Below are 21,808 nucleotides of genomic sequence, written 5' to 3'. Positions count from 1 at the left end.
GCTGGTGAACAGAGCCAGTAGGCCCCGTCCGCCGGCTTTCAACACCCCCCGCGCCCACTCCAGGCCGCCGAATGGGGCCTGGAGGTCCCGTCCGCCGGCTTCCCCCCCCAACCCATGGCCCACCCACCCATCCTACCTTTCTAGGGCCCGTTGTCTTCCTCCACAACGGGCTTTACGGCTAGTTCCTATTATATGTGCTGTAGAACTCTGGAGTTACCTTTTGCATCCATTCATATCAACACCTCAATGTTCTTTTGGCTTTAACCAGTTGCGTCATTACGAACAGCACAACCTATACCTATCCTCTGCTCTTCCCTGGGAGTTGAGTGCCATCTGACCTGAGGGTCCTGCCTTTCAGCACTGTATCTTTTTTTAATTTGGAATTGTCTCATCATAGGGCTTTCAAGATACGAGGAGAGCAGGAGTGGTTTACCATTGCCTCCTTCTGGGTAGTACTAACCAGGGTTAGCTGAAGTGGCACTGCCATTGTCTGTCATAGATCCTCTGCCAGTGCCACCTTCTGCTACTCCTGTTGCCCAGTACCTACCCTTCAAGGATTCCTCCACCCCCGTCACCACCGGGACTGTCCATGGTAGCTGCTGATTCCTGGAGGAGGTGGCTGCACCTTAGTCTGGTGTCTCAGCCGCGACCATTCTGCCTTGAGTGACTCTGCTAGGATTTTAGCCTAGTCTTACGGGGGCTGCGGGGGCTCAAGTGGTTAAGATGCTGAACTGCAGACCGGAAGGTCTGTAGTTCAGCAGTTTGAGACCCAAGTGCTGCATGACAAAGTGAGCTCCTATATCTGGCCCCAGCTCCTGCCAACCTAGCAGTTCAAGAAATTGCAAGTAGATAAAGAGGTACCGCTTTGGTGGGAAGGTAACAGTGTTCCATGTGCCTCGGCATCTAGTCATGCTGGCCACACGACCATGGAAACGTCTTTGGACAGCGCTGGCTATTCGCCTTGGAAATGGAGATGAGCACCGCATCCCTAGAGTCGGATTCGACTGGCTTTCGAGCAAGGGAAACCTTTACCCTTTACCTTTAACTCCTTACAGTATTGCTCTCAGCTTTGCTGACACGCACAGACCCCCTCACCATGATAAGGTGTGAGTCCAAAAGAGGGCATAATTATTTTCTTAAGATGTTTCCTAAATAAATCAATATCCTCCCTCTTGGATACACACCTTAATGTAGTGAGAGGTTTGGGTGTGTCGGCAGAGCTGAAAGCAATACCGTAAGGAGTTCATTTCTTTATTTAGGATAGATCTATGCTGCCTCTACAGAGCCCTACTCGAGAACTTCTCAGTCGTGCTTCAGGGTGACCCAGACTACTACCTCACTTGTTCTGCCTTGTGCATACACACATTCTCCTTCTCTCACAACGTTCTGCGGGAACTCAGAAGGCAGAGCTCATGGCCCCTTGGGCCCTCCCCGCTGAGAGATAAGGGGAAAGGCCAAACGCCTGACCAGAGATTCAGACCTATCTGTTTATATTGGGATACATTCCAGGAGGAAAGAGGCTCTCTCTCCTTCCCGAAGGAAGCTTGCGGCTGGTAAGACAAAGGCTTCATCCATGCCAACAGCAGCTCCTGGAGCATTCATGGGTACTGAGCCGCACCGTAAGTTTGGCATCTCTGACAGATGATGCTTCAGCAGTTCCTGGCTTCCAGAACGGTTCTGAGCACTCACCTCAATGCGGCCTGTGAAATCCTGCCGGGACAGAACAGCCAGTGTCCTTTCCAAACGCACACTTGGAAGGAAAGCGCCAAGCCCTTTCCTCTTTGTTGCCAAGGTGGGCACACACAGAAAAGCACACCTCTCTCGTGTTGGGGACATGTGCAGTACAAATGCTCCTGTGGGCTGCCAAGCATCGAGTTTGTGGCACAGAGTCCCCTGAGGCTCTGCCTTGCTTCTTGTTGGGAGGGGGCATCCTGAGGGGACAGCCCAGCAGCCTTAGAACCTCGACCTCCCCTCCCACTCCCTGACCATGAGCCTTCTGCCCCTAAAGGGGAACACTTGTGGGGCTGCCTCCTCTGTGCAGGCAGCAGACTGAGCTGGGGCGATTCACCACTCCGGAACTCCCCTGTATTTCCCAGTAGCCCACCAACCACCTTTTAATACAGCCCAAATTTTAAACCGACACATGCAGGTTTTTAATGAGTTGCGTAGACCCAACTTGGCTTCTCAGACTGCTGCTGCAGGGGGAGGGAGGGCTCCTGCCTCCCCCCCCCAAGCTATTTTCCTGCACCGCTGTGGGGAGTTATTTCCCCATTTTTGCTACCCCACATGTACAGAATACTCCACATGGAGCAGCACAATCAGGAAATAACCCCCCCCCCCACACACACACATCCTGTTTCCATTTGGGGAAATGGGTTGGGGGGAACTCTCCTTCCCCCATAACAGTGCTGTTGTGAGCCCAATGGGCTCTCCTTTGTTTTTTTAAAAGACATTCCCTGCAACTGCTGTGGGGCTGTGAAGAACCCGAATTGCGTTAAAAACCCAAATGTCTTGTTTGGCCTTCAGTGAATAAGGTCTGAAGAGCCAGTGACTGCGGCTTGCTCCCCCCCCCCATCCTCCTTGTTCCCTATGCACGAAGCAAGCGAGGAAGGCACCACCACCACCCCGTTATTATGCACCTCGCGCTCCAAAATACGTTGGGCCCACCCTGTTCTCGGTGTGGTTTTATTTTGCCCAGCGTGCTGTGGAAAAAGAAATCTCAGTTCCCCAGAACCTGCATGCAACTTTGAAGACTATAATGTGCTATGAAAAAGAGCTTAAAATATCTCTGCTTTGCTTAGGATCACTTGTAATTGAACCACCTACCCTGCTAAGTGCCGGAATGCAATTCTCTAATTCTCAGGATCTGATGGCTGCGGCAAGAAGCCTGCCGAGCTTTGTCTAGGTTCCCCCCCCCTTTTCTTTCTTCATTCTCACACCTGAAGTTCTTTTAGGATCTTGCTATCCTTGCAACAGTCAATTCTTTTAGGGGAGGGGTCTGAAATCATTTACACTGGCTATTCCAGTCCTCCCTCCCCTCCTTTTTGCTTGTCAGTTCTAGCCAGCTGTGCAAACTCCAACACAGGCTTAGATTGGAAGGCCGTATATATTCCTTTGGATCGTTAGGGGAGAAAGTAAGCAGAGGGCTGCCCAGTGAAAACATAAGCTGGAGCTGACCTTTCTGTGGACGAAGTGCTAAGACCTCAGCTGAGGATACAATTGCTGGTATGCGAGAGTCCAGGCAGAGATGGCATTAACTCATTTGACTGCCAAAGCAAGCAGGGCCGAGGCCATAAGGGGATACAGCAACAGAAGGGGGGGGGGGGGGGGAACCCAGCTCCAATAACGATTTATTAAGACCGCCGGCACTGTGTCCAAAGTATTACAGAGACACACGGATTTGTCTATAGGAACTGGAGAGGAAGAAGGCAAAAGCCACTCCTGGAAAGCTCTCCTCTCCATATTTTAGACACACAAAGGTACAAGGATTTCAGAGCAGGGTCAGACCAAGACTGAACGTAGCCCACAAGATACTGGCAGCATTTGGGTGTCCTGATGCTGTCTGATCTGTCAAATCAGCTGTGGTCAGTCAACCAGGGCTAACTAGCAAATCCCGACTGGTGCGCAAGGCCCAGCCAGACTGTTTCGGGACTCTCTCCTGTTCCTGGCTCCCTGCACCACCGTCCCTGAGGCAAGGGGCGATGCTATTTCCACTGCCGCATGTGAGTTCAGGCCCAGCAGCAAGCCACAGTTAGTGCAAACCGCGGTTCTCAAAGCAGCTACACATTCTAGTCTGAAGGGGAAGGTCTTCCTAATCATTCTAACTCAGGTAATGATTTCATGAGACCTTATCTACCGACCACGCTTTTACCTCACCCTTCCTTCCGCCCAGCAGCTCAGGGCAGCAGATAGAGAGCCCCTTTCCCTTTTATCCCCACAAAAAGCCAATAGAGAGACAGCCCAATGCCGCCAAATGGAGCTTCACAGTCAAGCAGGGATTTGAACCCAAGTCCAACTGGTTAAAACCCTACAAACTCTAGCCACTACACAACTTTGACTCTGCCATGTTCCCTCAGTCACCTCTTTGCTAAATTAGAACAACTCGAGAACATTTCATTTGCCCTTCTCTGTACAAGACAAGATGCCCTTGTTGGGTAGGATCCTATGGGTCTGTTCCACTCATGGCAGCACTCTCCTCCGGCACAAGGAGCATACTCTATGGCAACAGGCTTTTCTTGCATGAGGGGAAAGCGCCACCATTAACAGAAAGGGTTCATGGGACTCAATCAATTTTCTTTTCAAAATCAGAACTGTTTCCTTTCTTTTTTAAAAAAATAACTCCTGAGAATTGAAACCCGTTCTTTGCAGTTCTGGGGATAAGCCAAGTAAGTTCCAAACAAAAAGAATGCCACACTAAAGGGCCACGCTAGTCAACTGAAAATAAAAAAAAAACACACACGGAAGAAAAAGGAAGATGAAACAAAATGGAGTTTACTGTGCTAAGGCAAAATGAACCCCAACCTATGGCGACCCCATTAGGCCAATGTGAAATCAACAGCAACTGCCATGGTATGCGTTTCCTAGGGAGGTTCTCATGTCCAAGCTTATCAACATCGGAATGTGAGTGAACAGGAGGAGTTGCACTCACACGTGCCTATGCTATCCCGTGGCTTCTCTTGCCTCCATCCGCGACACAGTTTTGAGCTTCACATCTGCTCCGGCCCACTTCCTGTTCTGTCACCGTTATTAGTCTGGACAATTCAGCTACTCAACAGATCACTCCTGTCAGGTACTCTGACAACGTGGAACGTTTTCTATGTACTTTACAATGCGAGCCGACACACAACAGATAAGGCCAAAGTGTCTGCGGCTCGCTCACTCACTCACGCCCTTGCCGAACTTGGCTGCTGGGCAATTAATCATTTCTCTCCCCGCAGCGGGAAAGTCACGAAGCCCAGACTGCCTGCTCTCAATCCTTACTAAAACAAAGGCTCCAAGGGAAGCCAAGGTTGACGGAGGGAAACAAAGACGGGAGGTTTATGGATCAACTGAAAACCACGTGCCTGCAACCGCAGAGGACATGAGGTGCCGAAGCATCTGCCGGAGCACGGCAGGCAAAGGCCATTTTCCTTTAAAGACTCTCATCTCAAGAGTTTGCCATCTGGCCGTCTTATGTTGCAAAGACGGACCGGGAAAGCCATATTTGGTATGGGGAACGGTGCCCTTGACTTCAGACAGCGATGATAATAGAGCAGGGGTGGGCCAAACACTCGGCCTCGGCTCCTCGTACAAGCCCTTCCTGTCCGGCAGACGCCACAGTCCGGGCTGCTGCTTCCTCCAGCTCCCTTGGCCCTGCTCCACGGCTCCCCTGCCACCCCCCCCGCACCTTTCTGCATGCCAGCCAGGGCACAGCTTCTCCCTTCCCCTTTCCGAGCCTGCCCCAAGCCCCTCGGAGACCTGGGAGTCCCACACATGGCAGCGACTAGCTCGGCCTGCCGCCAGCCCCCTCAATCCCAGAGCAGAGCTGTGAGAGAAGGAGGAGAGAGGCGAACAAGTAGAGATCGGATTTATACCCCGCCCTTCACTACCGGTTTGAGAGCCAGTTTGGTGTAGTGGTTAAGTGTGCGGACTCTAATCTGGGAGAACCGGGTTTGATTCCCCACTCCTCCACTTGCACCTGGCTGGATGACCTTGGGCAAGCCATAACTCTGGCACAGCTGTTCTTGAAAAAGAGCAGTTTCTGTCAAGAGCTCTCTCAGCCCCACCCACCTCACAGGGTGTCTGTTGTGGGGAGGGAAAGGAGTTTGTAAGCCGCTCTGAGACTCCTTTGGGTAGTGAAGGGCGGGGTATAAATCCAATCTCTTCTTCTTCTCTACCCGAAGGAGTCTCAGAGCGGCTTACAAACTCCTTTCCCTTCCCCTCCCCACAACAGACACCCTGTGAGGTAGGTGGGGCTGAGAGAGCTCTTTCAAGGACTGCCCCCGAGAGAAGAGCTCTGAGAGAACTTGTGACTGACCCATGGTCACACCAGCAGCTGCATGTGGAGGAGTGGGGAATCAAACCCGGTTCTCCCAGATTAGAGTCCGCGCGCTTAACCACTACACCAAACTGGACACGGGTGCCTTGGCTGCATCGGCACCCCAAGGCAAGCTGCGTCACTGGCTGTGCCTGGGGGTGAGTGGGAGTCATGGTAACAGACAACACCTAGGGTTGCCAGCCTCCAGGTGAGGGCTGGGGACCTGGAATTAATAATGGATCTCCAGACTACATAATTGCTTATTATTTATTTAAAACATTTGTCCCACTTCTCCGGGGGGGGGGGGTTGGCTGCTTTAGAAGGTGGACGCCATATGGCATTGGGTGAGCTGACACCGATTCCTCTTGCCGCAATGCTGGCAGAGCGGGGGCAGCTTGGCTGAGCTTACACCATTGGGGGCTCTCAGTGTAGGGGATGCAACCTCCAGGCGGGGGCTGCAGATCTCCTGGGACTACAACTGATCTCCGGACTATGTACATCCCTTATTTGTTTATTTAAAACGTTTATTCCACTTCTCCTGGAGAAAATGGCTGCTCTGGAAGGTGGACTGCATGGCCGAGTTCCCTCCCCTCCCTAAACCCCAGCTCTCCCAGGCTCCAGCCTCAAATCCCCGGGTATTTCCAAACCTGAGGTCGGCAACCTGAAGTTGGCAAGAACGGAAAACTTGGCTGCTTACAAGAGCAACGGACTGGGGATTCCTCCCAGCAAGCGGCTCTGGAGGGGAACTGCTGAACGGGCCTGCTGCATCACTGGCTGTGTGGGAAGCTCCCCCAATCCACGCGTAAAACTGTGCTTTCTTTCTTTAGGTTTAACATTTCTGTCCCATATCTCAACCCAACTGGCTGCTGGGGTGGCAAACAGGGGCGGAGAGAAACATTAAAAACCAGCCCCCAAAGCAGGCTTTTTAAAAAGGCATCAAATATTACATGAGTGGCTCTGAGTAAGCAGGAGAGTTTACAGACCAACACAAACCCCCAGGAGTTTGTAATCCGCACACACAAAAAATTGCCAAACACCAACACACCTGGTGCTCCCCTCAGCACTGGAAGAACTGTGGGGGGGAGGTGCATTCCACAGCTGGGGTGCCACTAGGGTTACCAAGTACCTACCGCAAATCGGCGGGGGACACATAGTTCTTGGCAGGAACATTCCCGCGGGGAAAACACACACACTGCACTATGCTGTTGCCCAGATGTGACATAGGCACGTAGCTGGGCGACGCTCTAGCAATGGGGCTGAAAACTCGATGGTACCATCGAGTTTTCAGCCCCGTTGCCAGAGTGTCGCCCGGCTACATGCCCAGCGTGCTGACGTTACGTCTAGGTGACAGTATAGTGCGACGCGGGTGTGTTACAGGCAGGAATGTTCCAGCGGGAAAGCATGTGTCCACAGCCGATTCACGGTAGGTACTTGGTAACCCTAGGTGCCAGAACTGAAAAGGCCCTGCTTATTGTAACATGCAAGCCTGCCATTTATAAGCGCTCCAGTTTGCCAAGGGAGTCGAAGCACGTAAAGAATGCAAGCGTGGACTTTTATTTGTTCCCTCCTCCTGATGGGACTCCGGCTTACCTCATCGCCTTTCAGGACTTCCGTGCCACTCATCTCCTGAGCTTGGTTTGATTTTTGCCGCATTTGCCTCTCTAAATTTGCCATCTCCTCCTTGGCAGCCTGAAGCTCTTCTGCCTTGGCTGCTTTCTTCCGGGAAATGATGGAGGCCTGCATGATTAATCAGATCAATTAAGAATCACGGTTTAAACATTGGAGGCTTAAACATTTCCAGGAGGCGAACGCAGTGGAAAAAGCTGGCATTCGAGTCAGAAGTTATTGACACATGAGTGCTCTCCTAGAGTGCCTGCCCACACACAATTCTTTTTATTATTTTTGGTACATATTCGCCTGAAGTTGTGTGTGTGTGGGGGGGGGAAGGATATCAAACTCTTACCCAATTGAAAAGATGTCACTACCTGGTCACCTGAAAGCAATTCCAACTCAACACCGGTGGCCAGACAAGGGTCTATTTAAAAGACTGATTCAAGAACCAGTAATATTGCTAACCAAACAGGTTTTTTAAAATAAAAATAGAAATCCATAGCTCTAAGCAGCACTGCAGTTAAGAACTGGATTAACACTGACATTTAAATGTTTGACTTCCATGCCAGTATTCAATGCTTCTGTCAGTTAAAAAAAGACTTCAACTCTTTCATGGCTGTACATAAGTAGCGGAAGGAAGCAAGAGGCTAAAGTTATTTCAACAAAGATATAATGTGGATTTTTGCACGCGACCTCTACACCAACCCTACAGAAATAGGCAGTACGCAGACTAAGACAAGATGGCGGCAAGAAGCAAAGTGGTTTTTTGACCTTTAAGAAAGAATGGTGAATATGATCTTCCCGTGTGGCTTGTATTATGGAAAAGATCATTATTTAAATCTGAATGATAGCCACTGGAAACGTGGCTATTATAATGCAAATGATCCGTGGCCCACACATTATACCGTTCCTTTGAACAGGTCAGCAAGATAAGAGACGATCTGACGTCAATCTCAATTCTGCCATAGGGAAATCTGCTTTGAGACTCCTTAAGGTAAAGAAAAAAAAAGGTAAAGGTAAAGGTTCCCTTGCTCGAAAGCCAGTCGAGTCCGACTCTAGGATTGCGGTGCTCATCTCCATTTCAAAGCCGAAGAGCCAGCGCTGTCCGAAGACATTTCCGTGGTCATGTGGCCGGCATGACTCAACACCAAGGCGCACGGAACGCTGTTACCTCCCCGCCGAAGCGGTACCTATTTATCTACTTGCAATGTCTTGCTTTCAAACTGCTAGGTTGGCAGGAGCTGGAACTAGAGACGGGCGCTCACTCCGTCATGCGGCACCCGGGTCTCGAACGGCTGAACTACTGACCTTCCACAGCCTGCAGTTTAGCAACGTTCGAGCAATCATCCTCTTCTCGTTCTGTTGTCTCAGCTTTTTCAGTTTTGCTTCCTTCTCTTGTATACTATCCTTTTCACTATCTTCTTAAACCTTTCTAACTCCTCTGCCTTTTCCCCTTCTTTCTTTTCTTTTTCTTTTTGCTCCTCTTTAATGATGCACTGTTCATCACAATATAGCTTGTAATGAACATGAGCTGCTCTTGCCATCTGTAAAAGCTCCTGTGTGATATTAACATGGTATACATTGTTTTCATATACATGATATAAAGTTTCTTTGACAATTAGAGGGGCATTCAAAGTTCTCTCTGACATCCTGGCCCTTTCATCGGTCAAAATGTGTCCAGTTTTTGAAAACCCACTTTCTATGTCCACACTACCATGCAATAAACACAATGCTGCTTTCACCACCTGGGTAACCAGTGGGTATTTTGGATCTCCAGGTGGGTGTGTCTTTTCAAAGAACTGATTCCAGTATGTAGCTATGCAGCAAGTTTCACTGGCAGTTCCATCTTCAAGTCTCCATTCATCCGCAATCATATCTAGTGGAATATCCATCAGGAGTGCCGCTGCTACTTTCATTATATCCTTGTGGGTTCCTTCCTTGACCCTCTGTGCTGGAGCTAAATATTGAAGATATCTGAGGATGGGTTCGTCCAAAGATGACTGGAGTAAAAGGTGTTTGCAGGCTGCTCTGGTATTTTTTTTTGCTCCCGTTAAAAAGAGTAGCTGTTCCTTTTCAGAAAGTTTTTTCAGTTCATCATAGATTCCACTTTCACTGATTACTTCGCTCACAGGTATGTAGTGCTCATCACTGAAGGCTTCAAGAGACAATGGTGCTGAACTCTTACAAACACGATTCATTATGGTTCTTGTGAATGTTTTTACTTCACTGTGCATCACATGCACCAAAGGCTCTTCTTTCTGGAATACTCCAGTGAACTTTGTAAATAAGCAGGCACTCGTGCAAATAAAAAATCACCTCTGCTTTCATTGTCTCATGTTTTAAGAGATTAATTATGTTTCTATACATTGTGGAAGATTTCGCCAAATCACTTTTACTCTTAAGAACAAAGTCCTTAAAGCACTTCATAATGGAACTAAAAACAATCTGTCTTCTCACTGGAAAGTCATCATGTTTCCCCCAAAATGCAGTAATGAAAACAAAAAAAAAAACACAAACTGCATTCACAAAAATCAAAGAAATACTGACTTTACTGACCAATTTTTTAAAAAACTGACAAATTACTGACCAAGATGAAAAAACTGACTTTGATTTTACTGACCATTTTCCACCCCTGTGAGCTAAGCAGGGTCAGCACTTGGCAGGGAGAACATCAAGGAAGGCTCTGCAGAGGTAGACCTTGCCTTGAAGAAGAAGAGTTGGTTTTTATACCCCCCCTTTTCTCTTCCTTAAGGAGTCACAAAGCAGCTTACGATTGCCTTCCCTTCCCACAATAGGCCCCTTGTGAGGGAGGTGGGGCTGAGAGACTTCTGAGAGAACTGTGACTGCCCCAAGGTCACCCAGCAGGCTTCATGGAGTGGGGAACCAAACCCAGTTCTCCAGACTAAAGTCTGCTGTTCTTAACCACTACACCACACTGGCTCTTGCCTTGAAAGCCCCTTGCTGGGGGTCAGTTGCAACTTGACGCCGCTTTACACGCACACACATTATCGCTCCGACAGGCAGCAGACCTCAGAGGTCTTTGCCATTACCCAGGATCACTTAATTATTTAAAACATTTTTTGTCCTGACTTTCCTCAATCACTCAAGGAGGTTTTCTGCATGCCATTGGAGATAGCAGGGACTGAGCCAGCGGCCTCAAGACAAGCAAAGCACGTGTTCTGCTACTGAGGTCTGGCCTCTGCTTGTCACACGTTAGCAAGTCTGTAGGATGTCACTGTGCAGACAGGAAAAACACAAAATCTGATTTGAGCTGCAGCTGACAACATAATCAATGTCTGCAGCACAGGAATCATGTTCCCTTTAGGACACTCAAAAAGCATTAAAAAATGCTTCCAAGAACCAAAACTACACATACGGGGAGGGACACTTCCTATTATCTTTTCCGCAGAATATTTTGTGTGTGTGTGTGTGTGTGTGTGTGCGCGCACATGCACATGCCTGGAAGTCATGGTGACTTCTGGTGACCCCTAGTGGGGTTTGGATGTTTCAGAGAGATGGCTTGATAGCCTGCCTCTGCATCCTGAGCCCTGGTATTCCTTGGAGGTCTCCCATCCAAGTACTTGCCAGGGTCGGCCCTGCTTAGCTTCCGAGATCTGACCAAATCGGGCTTGCTTGAGCTATCCAGGTCAGGGCTGTTTGTGCAGAATATTACGTTCTGCCCACTATCTGAAAACACTATTTAAGAACGTAGGTCACTGTGCATCAAGAGCTGAAAGCTCAAAGTGAAATCATGCAGCCCAAAATCAGGGCACAAGGTTCTTAACTTTAAGCACAAGACCTCGGTTTTCAACTACCTTTGAATACAGATTAAGCAACAGCTTTGGGAGAAGCCTCCTCTCGCTGGATTAGAGCGCTCTCTTTATTCTATCTATCTACGATGATTCAACCCGTCTGTTATTCAAGCCCTCTGCTTCTCCAAACTGTGCCCACAGTGACAAATTGTGCTAAGACTCACGTGGTGATCTTGCAAAGCCAACGAAAGCGCCCTGCAGAGCGGAGCAGAGGCTGCCGTATGTTTTTCACTAAGAGCAGCGCTCTCTGAATTCCTGGAATGGCTCATCCGTGGGACGTCAGCACTTTATATTAGAAGCCAGCTGGTCTCTTGTACCGGCACATTATGTAGCATTCTTAACCTTGCAACACATTGCTCACTAAATGAACAGGCTTCGGGTCACAGTCACAAGCAAAAACCACATTTTTCATGTATCAACAAGCACTCTGACCGCTGATTTCAATGGCCCCTTCACCCCGACTCCATAGAAATCTATCAAGATATATGAGCAAATCTTGCAGTTTGCTGGAAATGATTTCAGATCTGCAAGATCAGTTTCCTCATTTGTTGCTCGGCAAGGACATCATTCTTACCTGCTGTCGGTACATTGAAAACTTGCTGTCGATCGGTTCGTACTTCATCATCCTCTTCTCAATCAGCTGATTGATTTGTGCATTGACTTCATTGATCTGGAGTAAAGAAAAACATAAGATATATATCTGGAGTCTGAGAAGTCCTTTAATTACCCTGGATACCAGCCGTGCTGAGATTTTCAAGATCAAAACCAGCACCTTGAAAGGGGCCCCCAAACAGACCAGCAGTTAAAGTGTTGCCGGCAGAGCACTGGCTGCAGGTGTTTATCCTGGGAACCTCTGGTCAAAACTCTCACTGCTCCACTTTGTACTCACTGAAGCCTCTGGACTGTCTTCAGGGGCAGCCCCAAAGAGCCTGTAGAAGTTAGTCCAGCCTGGATGTGATCAAAGAATGTGTGATTGTGGATTTTAGATCTGATTCCTTCAAGAACAGCCACATCTGACAAATTAGCCTGGGTTAGATTCGAATCCAGTAGTGCCTTAGCCTAGGCTAGTGCCAGGAAACTGTAGCTGTCTTCACCAGCTATTCGTCTAGAGGTGAGGATGAGCCCGGGAGTACACCCCTGCCTCGATATTACCCAGGTCTGCTGAGATAAATGGAGGGGGGGAGGCACTGCTCAGAGGTGCAGCACCTGCTATACATGCTGAAGGTCCCAGAATCAATCCCTGGCATACCCCACCCCCACAAAAAAGCTATCAGGTACCAGAACACTAGGGAGCTGCTGCCAGTCAGAGTAGACAATACTCTGACTGTTCTGAGAGATGGCTGGTAGAGAAGACGCCTGCCTCTGGGCATAGGGCAGGAGTCACTGGGGGAGTGGGAGGGGAGATAGTTGTAAATTTCCTGCATTGTACGGGGGGTTGGTCTAGATGACCCTTGAGAGCCCTTCCACCTCTACCTTTTTAATGTTTCTATGTGAATTTCCTGCATTGTGCAGGGGGGTGGACTCCAACTTCTTTGGCCCTGATGTTTTCTGTCCAGCTTTTACTGGCCAATTGTCCACCAGTGTCCTGACTCTGACTAGTCATCTGACAACTTTGATAGTTACACGGTATTTTATGATTTTATGTGTAAACTGTTATTTTAATATTGTTTTAATTGTATATTTAACTGTTAAGAACATAAGAACATAAGAGATGCCAATGTTGGATCAAGCCAAAGGCCCATCCAGTCCAACACTCTGTGTCACACAGTGGCCAGAAATACCAGTGCCATCAGGAGGTCCACCAGTGGGGCCAGGACATTAGAAGCCCTCCCACTGTTGACCCCCCCCCCCAAGCACCAAGAAGACAGAGCATCACTTGCCCCAGAGCCCCTAGCTATACCTTGTGGCTAATAGCCACTGATGGACCTCTGCTCCATATGCTTATCTAATTCCCTTTTGAAGCCGTCCATGCTTGTAGCCGCCACCACTTCCTGTGGCAGTGAATTCCAAGTGTTAATCACTCTTTGGGTGAAGAAGTACTTCCTTTTATCTGATCTAACCCGACCGCTCAGCAATTTCATGGAGTGCCCACGAGTTCTTGTCTTGTGAGAAAGGGAGAAAAGTACCTCTTTCTCTACCTGCTCTATCCCCTGCATAATCTTGTAAACCTCAATCATGTCACCCCTCAGTCGTCGTTTCTCCAAGCTAAAGAGCCCTAAGCGCCTTAACCTTTCCTCATAGGGAAAGTGTTCCAACCCTTTTATCATTCGAGTTGCCCTTTTCTGCACTTTTTCCAAAGCTATAATATCCTTTTTAAGGTTTGGTGACCAGAACTGCACACAGTATTCCAGATGAGGTCGCACCATTGATTTATATTGATGTATGTTGTACACTGCCCAGAGCCCACTGGGAAGGGCAGTGTATAAATCTAATAGATAAATAAATAAATAAATGACCCTTGAGAGCCCTTTACGTTTTCCATGTTTCTATGTGAAAATCTATTACATGGCTACTGAAATCTGGGATCATCCCCTCTCTACCTCACAACCCCACGCGCACAATCTGTAGTGTGATGGGCATGTTAAAAGTCCCCTGCCCTTTGTTATGTGAGTCTCTGTAGGGCTTTCGTTCAGCATCTTATCCCTTTCTTTGCCCTGGGCCTTCGGGACATGGAAGGCTACAAATGAAGGCACTCCGTTAAGGATGTCCACGAACTGGGGCAAACCAGCCACTGCAAACATCTCCGGTTTCACTGGGGCTTACTAGTCTGGCAGCTATTCCCAGTTATGAGTGACATGGGACTCCCCAAGCATGGTTGGTTTTGTGCTGGCTGACCGTTATATCGGATAAATCTTTTCAGGCTTGTGCTCCATATTAAAACCCGAACTTCCCAAATGAATTCTCTTATTTCAAAGACTTGTGAGTTGTTGTTGTTGTTGTTTTGGGGGGTGCTGCTTTAAAAGGTTTCCGGTTAGCAACATGCCCACATATAACTTTACATGAGTTTATTCCCCCCCCCCCCATAGACAGGATACCAGTTCAAAGAAGATATGCTCTTTCCTATAATGTCCATAAATCTCTCAAAGAGACTCAGTCAAACGTTTCACAGCAAAAACACTTCTTTGGGGTGAACTGGCCCCTTTAAAAGACCTGGAGTTTATATATAATAGGCGAGCACTTTGTATTCTTTTGGTGTTTCGTGAGCAAGGACATTGTGTCAAAAGGACACTCGCAGTTTCAGTTCATGAATACAAAATAGGTGCCCCAGGATAATCCCCAGGAAACCCAAAGTTATCCTGGGATAACCCCCCACCCCGGATCTATTTTGGGGCATTCAGATAGTTCAGCTGCAAAAAAAAAAAAAAAGGCCTTGAAAAACACATACGCAACAATAGTATATACTAAATCATGGCATGACAGTGGATCAGTTACCCTGAGTCATGCAAATGTTCCTTCTGCACGATTACCACAGAACATTAAGCTGGGATCTTAACAGAGGATCAGAGCATGAGCTACCTCAGATGAAAAAAAAACTGAAAAGAATCACTGCGCCCATAAGCTAGGTTTAGGGCGCCAGTGAAGTTAAAAGGGACAGTGCGGGCATCGGTCCAAGATTTAAGCTTCAAGGGGGAAGAAAGGATCAAGCTGCATGAGCCTGAGAGATATTTAAGGGGATCCAGTCCTAGAGAGATGGGAGGGAGCAGGAAAAAAGACCCCACCCCCAATCTGCGAACACCTGTGCATTTAGTTCAATAGAGGTGGGAGAAGAAGAAGAGACTGGATTTATATCCCCGCCCTTCACTACCCAAAGTAGTCTCAGAGCGGCTTACAAACTCCTTTCCCTTCCTCTCCCCACAACAGACACCCTGTGAGGTAGGCGGGAATGAGACAGCTCTGAGAGAACTGCCCTTGAGAGAACAGCTCTTGAAGAAACTTGTGACTGACCCAAGGTCACACCAGCAGCTGCAAGTGGGGGTGTGGGGAATCAAACCTGGTTCTCCCAGATTAGAATCCGCGCACTTAACCACTGTACCAAACTGACGAGAAGCACAGAGCTGGCACCCACTCAGATGCCCCGGGAGCCCCTTTCTGCGAGTGCTTTCACACACACTGGATTGGGTTGAATGGCCATACGCTTGCAGGCTTTTAAAATCAGGTTCCTGAGAATTGACTCACACAGCTATTTTAAGATTCGAGAATCTAATTCCTAGTTTTCAAATCTCTGCCATTTCGAAAGAACATACAGCAAGAGGATGTTGGGCTGATGTAGTCCCTGATTCAGCTCAAGTTAGTTGTGACTAAGTTGCATTGAAAGTTATGAGACATAAGCTGATTGTAAATAACTTGTTCTTTCAGCACACTTAGTCACCATTCGCTTTAGCTGGATCGGAGCCATCTCAGCCGTTTTAAAACTGAAGCCTTCATCTCAAAACGGTGGACAGTCTGAACATCTAATTTATTCATACCCCCACCTTTCTCCTCAATAGGGAACCAAAGCGGCTTCATATTGTTCCTTCCCTTTCATCCTCACAACAACCCTGTGAGCTAGGTTAGGCTGAGAGAGTGTAATGGCCCAAGGTCACCCAGCAAGCTTCCATGGAAAAAATGGGGATTCGAACCTGGCACTTCCAGATACTAGTCCAACACTCTTAGCTACTACACCACACTGGCTCTCTAAAAAGCAGAAATCCCTTTATCTAACAGAACAACACAATTAATTGTTGTGTCTTAAAATAATGGTAATATGATTATCTTGGACAACATGGGTGCCTAGCACCTGCAGGAGGAAGGTGTATATTTTTTAATAAGGGTGTGGGGGGGGATACACCCACAGCGTCAATTTTGGGTCAGTAGGCTCGCTAGGCCCTGACCTGGATTGGCGCAGGCTAGCCTGAACTCGTCAGATCTCAGAGGCTAAGCAGAGTCGGCCCTGGTCAGTATTTGGAAGGGAGACCACCAAGGAAGTCCAGGGTTGCTACGCAGAGGCAGGCAAGGGCAAACCCCCTCCAAACATCCCTTGCCTTGGAAACCCCAAAAATTGGCGGCGACTTGAAGGCACTTCCACCACCACCCGGCTCACAACACCTCACCTAGCAACTTCTTCGTACATTTCCCATCATAACTTTATAACATGAGTGTCGAAGCAGATCTAGAAAAGCTCCAGCATCATCTACATGACAAGGTTTCATCCCTTTCCCCATCTGCCATTGAAGAGATGTATTTATTTATTTCAATTTGCATCCCGCCCTCCCCGCCAAAGCAGGCTCATTACAACCACAGATATTGCTTAACAGCTCTAGGGATCAACAGCTGAAACGCCGTGATAGGAAGGTGAATCAGGATACCGGCTCTGATTGCCAAATTAGCTACGGTGTTACCATTCAGAGCAAAACCAAACCAAAAAAAAGAAAGAAGCTAAGTGAGTGTCCCCTGCTCCTCTCACACCGATGCTAAGTGTACGCTGTGCACAGATGTGATCTGCGCTATTGAACGGATACCTGGGGCCTAATTCTCCACTTCCTGCAAGCCCCAAAGGGGCTCTGCTCCAACACATGAGGGTGTGAAGAAATGAACTGCTCTCTGTGCAATGAGTAATGTAATTTCCTAATTAGCTTTGAATAATGTCAGTGGCAGGGGGCGGGTGGTTACCGAGCAGCTTGGAGCCGCTTTAAAAAGGAAGGAGGATTTTTTTTAAAAAAAATCTTTTTTCCCCTGCTGGTTTAAGGGAAGAGATCGGAAGGTAGAATATTGATGGGCATGCTGGTGAAGATACTATAAAAGACCAGTATTCTGGAAACAGGCCAAGGGAAAATAGGTCAAGCAGGATCAGGTCCATTTCAAATCTTGGTTCAATGACCAGTTCACCTCCCTCCAAACAGAGTCAACTTCACTCAAGCGGGGAATATGGTGAGGCAATGCCCATAATGGATACTTAGCATCCCAGGCGAGTATATGCACGTTCTCCGCAACCTCACCCACTGCGAAAGCACACACAGGAAGTTCCAGTCCCACAACTTAGTGCAAATAAAGGCCATGATGTCCTCTAATCAACAGGGTGCCAAGCATCACCTTCTCCCATGATTCAGCAGAAGGCAAAATGGTATCTTTCAAAAACAGTCCCACATAGTGCAAACTGAACATCACCTGAACAGCACAGCGATTCACAAAACAGCAAAGACGTTCTAAAAGAAGCTGCTCAGCAATTGCCCACTGGTATGTAGTAAGAGCAGCAAGAGCCAGTTTGGTGTAGTGGTTAAGTGCGCGGACTCGGATCTGGGAGAACTGGGTTTGATTCACCACTCCTCCACTCGCAGCTGCTGGATGACCTTGGGCAAGCCATAGTTCTGGCACAGCTGTTCTTGAAAAGGAGCAGTTTCTGTCAGAGCTCTCTCAGCCCCACCTCCCTCACAGGGTGTCTGTTGTGGGGAGGGGAAGGGAAAGGAGTTTGTAAGCCGCTCTGAGACTCCTTTGGGTAGTGAAGGGCGGGGTATAAATCCACTCTCTTCTCTTCTTCTTCAAGAATATTATATGCTAAGTATTGGAGAAGACATGAAATTCCCTCAAAGGAAGAAAATATAACTAAAATACTGGAAACGGCAGAAATGGACAACTTAACTTCAATCCTGAGAGGACACGACAAAGAAGATTTTGAAGATAGATGGTCAAGATTTTATAAGTGGACAGAAGAGTACATTACAGTAAAAAAATTTGGACATCTAACTGAAATAAAAGGAAATAAAAGCTGTATTTTTAACTATAAGCAAAAGCTAGATAAATAAACTATAAAGTGGGAAAAAGTAATAAATATATTCAGATATTGTATGAGGTCATCAACTAGTTCAAAATGATGTAAAGCGAATTCCCCACATATGTATTACTGTATTTTTTTTTTTGCCTGGTATATAAAAAATAAAATAAAAGGCAATTGCCCGCTGGCAGATAATGTGTTGTTAGCGACTTGCTTTTGAAGCCCTTAACCACAAGACTGGATCCTGTCCATCCACTTACTTTGGTTTCAAGTTCGTTGAGATCGGACTGGCCCATCGCTGGCTCCGCCACCACTTTTTGCAAGAGCTGCAGCGACTGTTTCTTTGCTTCCAGCTCTCCAGGAAATTTTTCAGACACCAAGTATGAGTTGAACTTTATCTCCTCTTCCAGTCTCTTCATTAAGCCTGGGAAAACAAAAGAAACCACCACATCAACACATCTAAACAAAGTAATGAGAGGAGCAATTTGGTTTCATACTGTAATAACTGTAATTTAACCCCAACTATTCAGCAGCCAATTACAATAATTTCTGTGCCTACTAATAAGAAGCGTCTAGACTCCCTTTGCAATTTACACTGCGCATGTATAAGAAACACACAACCAAGTAGCAGATAAAGACTGTACAGACGTCTCTAGAGGATGGAATCTTACCACCTTGTGCGTTCTTACCATCTTGTGATTTGCCACGAATTTCTGAATATTCAAAGGCCATCCTTTGAAAACAATCCCTTTCAGCTCTGTACATGGAAATTTTAATTCAGTTCTGTTTTCAGTTAGTTTTCCCCAGGGGTCATTTCTTGCAGGAGCACACAGGAGCAGAGCTCCAGCAGTAAAGAGCCAAGGGGACGGGCACATGCAACAAGCCCCACCCCCTGCTCTCAGCAGCCCTCGGTCAAAGCAAGAAACAGCCAGGTAAGTTGCAGAGCCCCCCCAGCCCAAAAAAGTCCAGTGGCACCTTTAAGACCAAGTTTTATTCAGGTACAAGCTCTCCCTCCTCTGCATGCACTCCCCCCCCCCAACAGCTAGCAATCCAAAACAGTCCAGTGGAGCCTGAGCGATGGGTGTTGCCTTCTGACACACTTCCAGTGATGGCAGGGGGAGTGGCATATGCAAATAAGTTATGCTAATGAGTTGTTAATGAGCTCCTGCACCTCTTTTTCTACGAAATGACTCTTGGTCCCCCGTCCCCCCCCAAGTAGAGCTGAGAAATGTGGTGTTGGAGGAGCGTTTTACGGATACCATGGTCTGCCCAAACCACAAATAAGTGAGTTCTCGATCAAATCAAGCCTGATTTCTCCCTATAAACTAAAATGACTCTTTTAAAAATATATATATTTTTATTGCATTTCTAAACTATAACCTAAAGGAAAAGGGTAGGGGAAGATACCAAAATGGAATATGACACCAATCAGTTTGCAGTAATACATCAGTTTTCAAACCTACTATAGACTCAATGGAGGCTATCACTTTTTGGTCCCATTATGAAAAGACGAGTCGCTGGAAAAGACAATCATGCTTGGAAAAGCTGAAGGCAGCAGGAAAAGAGGAAGACCCAACATGAAATGGATCGACTCAGTCAAGGAAGCTGCAAAGGCCCTCAGTGTGCAAGGCCTGAGCAAGCCTGCTAACAACAGGATGTTCTTGAAGTCATTAATTCATAAGGCTGCCATAAGTCGAAAGTGACATGAAGGCACTTAACACATACACAGCTGAGAAAAGTCAGTACATGAGCCAAGCATACAACTGTAGCTCAAAAACCAGGGTCCAGACATTTGGAGCTCGTTTGTGCAAAAAGACAGGAATTATACCAGCCTGCCCCTCCGCTTCAACTTGATGCCTGTAGCTAAGCAGGGTCGAATCTGGCAAGTACTTGGATGGGAAACCTCCTTGGAATACCAGCCGCTGAGAGGCGGGGCAGGCTTTATTCAGCCCCCTCTCTGAATATCCACCAGGCCCTGAGTAGGGGCAGGGCCGGCTCACCCGCTAGGTGAACTAGGCATTCGCCTAGAGCACCAGGCCCTGGATGGGGTGCCGAAGTGTGCCCCCCCCCAAAGCCTGCACACGCCATTGCTGCTCCCTCTCTGGCAGTGAGTGTTTTGCAAAACTGCAGGACCCTACCAGGAGCAGAGGCAGAGGCAGAGGCTGTCCCACGTAGGGTGCTTTGCGGCAGCTGCTGCTGCTGCTGGGGAGGGTGGCTGGCGAGGTGCAGAACGCCAGCTGCGGTGCCCGGGCGGCCCTTCAGCACCAGCAGCAGGCACAGCGTGGTGGCCAGTCCCCTGAGCGGAATGGCATGGCGGCCAGCCAGAGGGCAGTGGAGGCATATTGCGGGCCAAGCGGCGTGGAGGGAGCGCGGGCCACCAGCTCCCGGTGGCAGCTGAGCTGCCACGGCGAGAGAGGCGGGCTGGCAGCTGCCCACCGGGGAGCAGCAGGAGGCGTCCCCACATGACCAAGTGACGGGGGAGGCGGGAAAGGGAATCACCGGCCAGCCTTGGCCTCTCCTCACCTGGGCTCTCCGGCTGGCGATGCCTGGCAGAAGACAAGGAGGTGGTGGCGGCTGCGCAGAATGCAGCACACGGCGTGGCTCGCCAAGAGGCGGGCTTCCTCTGGGAGCACGGAAGGGGCAGACTGAAGGGCTCCTTGCCCACCCTGGCCAGGCTTCTCCGAAGGCAGTGAAAAAAGGGGGGGGGGGGGGGTCAATTATAAATGTAACATGGATATGTCAGTCTTCAGAGCAAATCCAGCTTGCTTTTAGGGTTTAGAAAAGCCGGTGTCTGATGCAGCAGGAACCTGCGTTTTAAGAACATAAGAACATAAGAGACGCCAATGTTGGATCAGGCCAAAGGCCCATCCAGTCCAACACTCTGTGTCACACAGTGGCCAGAAATACCAGTGCCATCAGGAGGTCCAGCAGTGGGGCCAGGACATTAGAAGCCCTCCCACTGTTGACCCCCCCCAAGCACCAAGAAGACAGAGCATCACTTGCCCCAGAGCCCCTAGCTATACCTTGTGGCTAATAGCCACTGATGGACCTCTGCTCCATATGCTTATCTAATTCCCTTTTGAAGCCGTCCATGCTTGTAGCTGCCACCACTTCCTGTGGCAGTGAATTCCATGTGTTAATCACTCTTTGGGTGAAGAAGTACTTCCTTTTATCCGTTCTAACCCGACCGCTCTGCAGTTTCATGGAGTGCCCACGAGTTCTTGTATTGTGAGAAAGGGAGAAAAGTACCTCTTTCTCTACCTGCTCTTTCCCATGCATAATCTTATAAACCTCGATCATGTCACCCCTCAGTCGTCTTTTCTCCAAGCTAAAGAGCCCTAAGCGCTTTAACCTTTCCTCATAGGGAAAGTGTTCCAACCCTTTTATCATTCGAGTTGCCCTTTTCTGCACTTTTTCCAAAGCTATAATATCCTTTTTAAGGTGTGGTGACCAGAATTGCACACAGTATTCCAAATGAGGTCTCACCATTGATTTATATAGGGGCATTATGATATTGGCTGATCTGTTTTCAATACCCTTCCTAATAATCCCCAGCATAGCATTGGCCTTCTTTATTGCAGTCACACACTGTCTCGACATTTTCAGTGAGTTATCCACTAC

General features: G+C 48.2%; 1 protein-coding gene across 1 annotated transcript in view; it reads right to left on the bottom strand.

The window, feature by feature from the left end:
- The window catches only part of IFT81 (intraflagellar transport 81), a 67,333-nt gene that overhangs the window by 27,047 nt on the left and 18,478 nt on the right, over nucleotides 1-21,808 (bottom strand). The window contains exons 8-10 of the mRNA XM_015417677.1: nucleotides 18,448-18,611; nucleotides 12,014-12,109; nucleotides 7,607-7,753 (exon numbers count right to left, since the gene is read on the bottom strand). Of these exons, the coding sequence (XP_015273163.1) occupies nucleotides 7,607-7,753; nucleotides 12,014-12,109; nucleotides 18,448-18,611 (407 nt within the window). The remainder of the gene's footprint in view (nucleotides 1-7,606; nucleotides 7,754-12,013; nucleotides 12,110-18,447; nucleotides 18,612-21,808) is intronic.

Source organism: Gekko japonicus, unplaced genomic scaffold (assembly GCF_001447785.1).
Source record: "Gekko japonicus isolate JY-2015 unplaced genomic scaffold, Gekko_japonicus_V1.1 scaffold64, whole genome shotgun sequence".
Classification (NCBI taxonomy): Eukaryota; Metazoa; Chordata; class Lepidosauria; order Squamata; family Gekkonidae; genus Gekko; species Gekko japonicus.
This window is presented reverse-complemented; position numbering and strand designations above follow the sequence as displayed.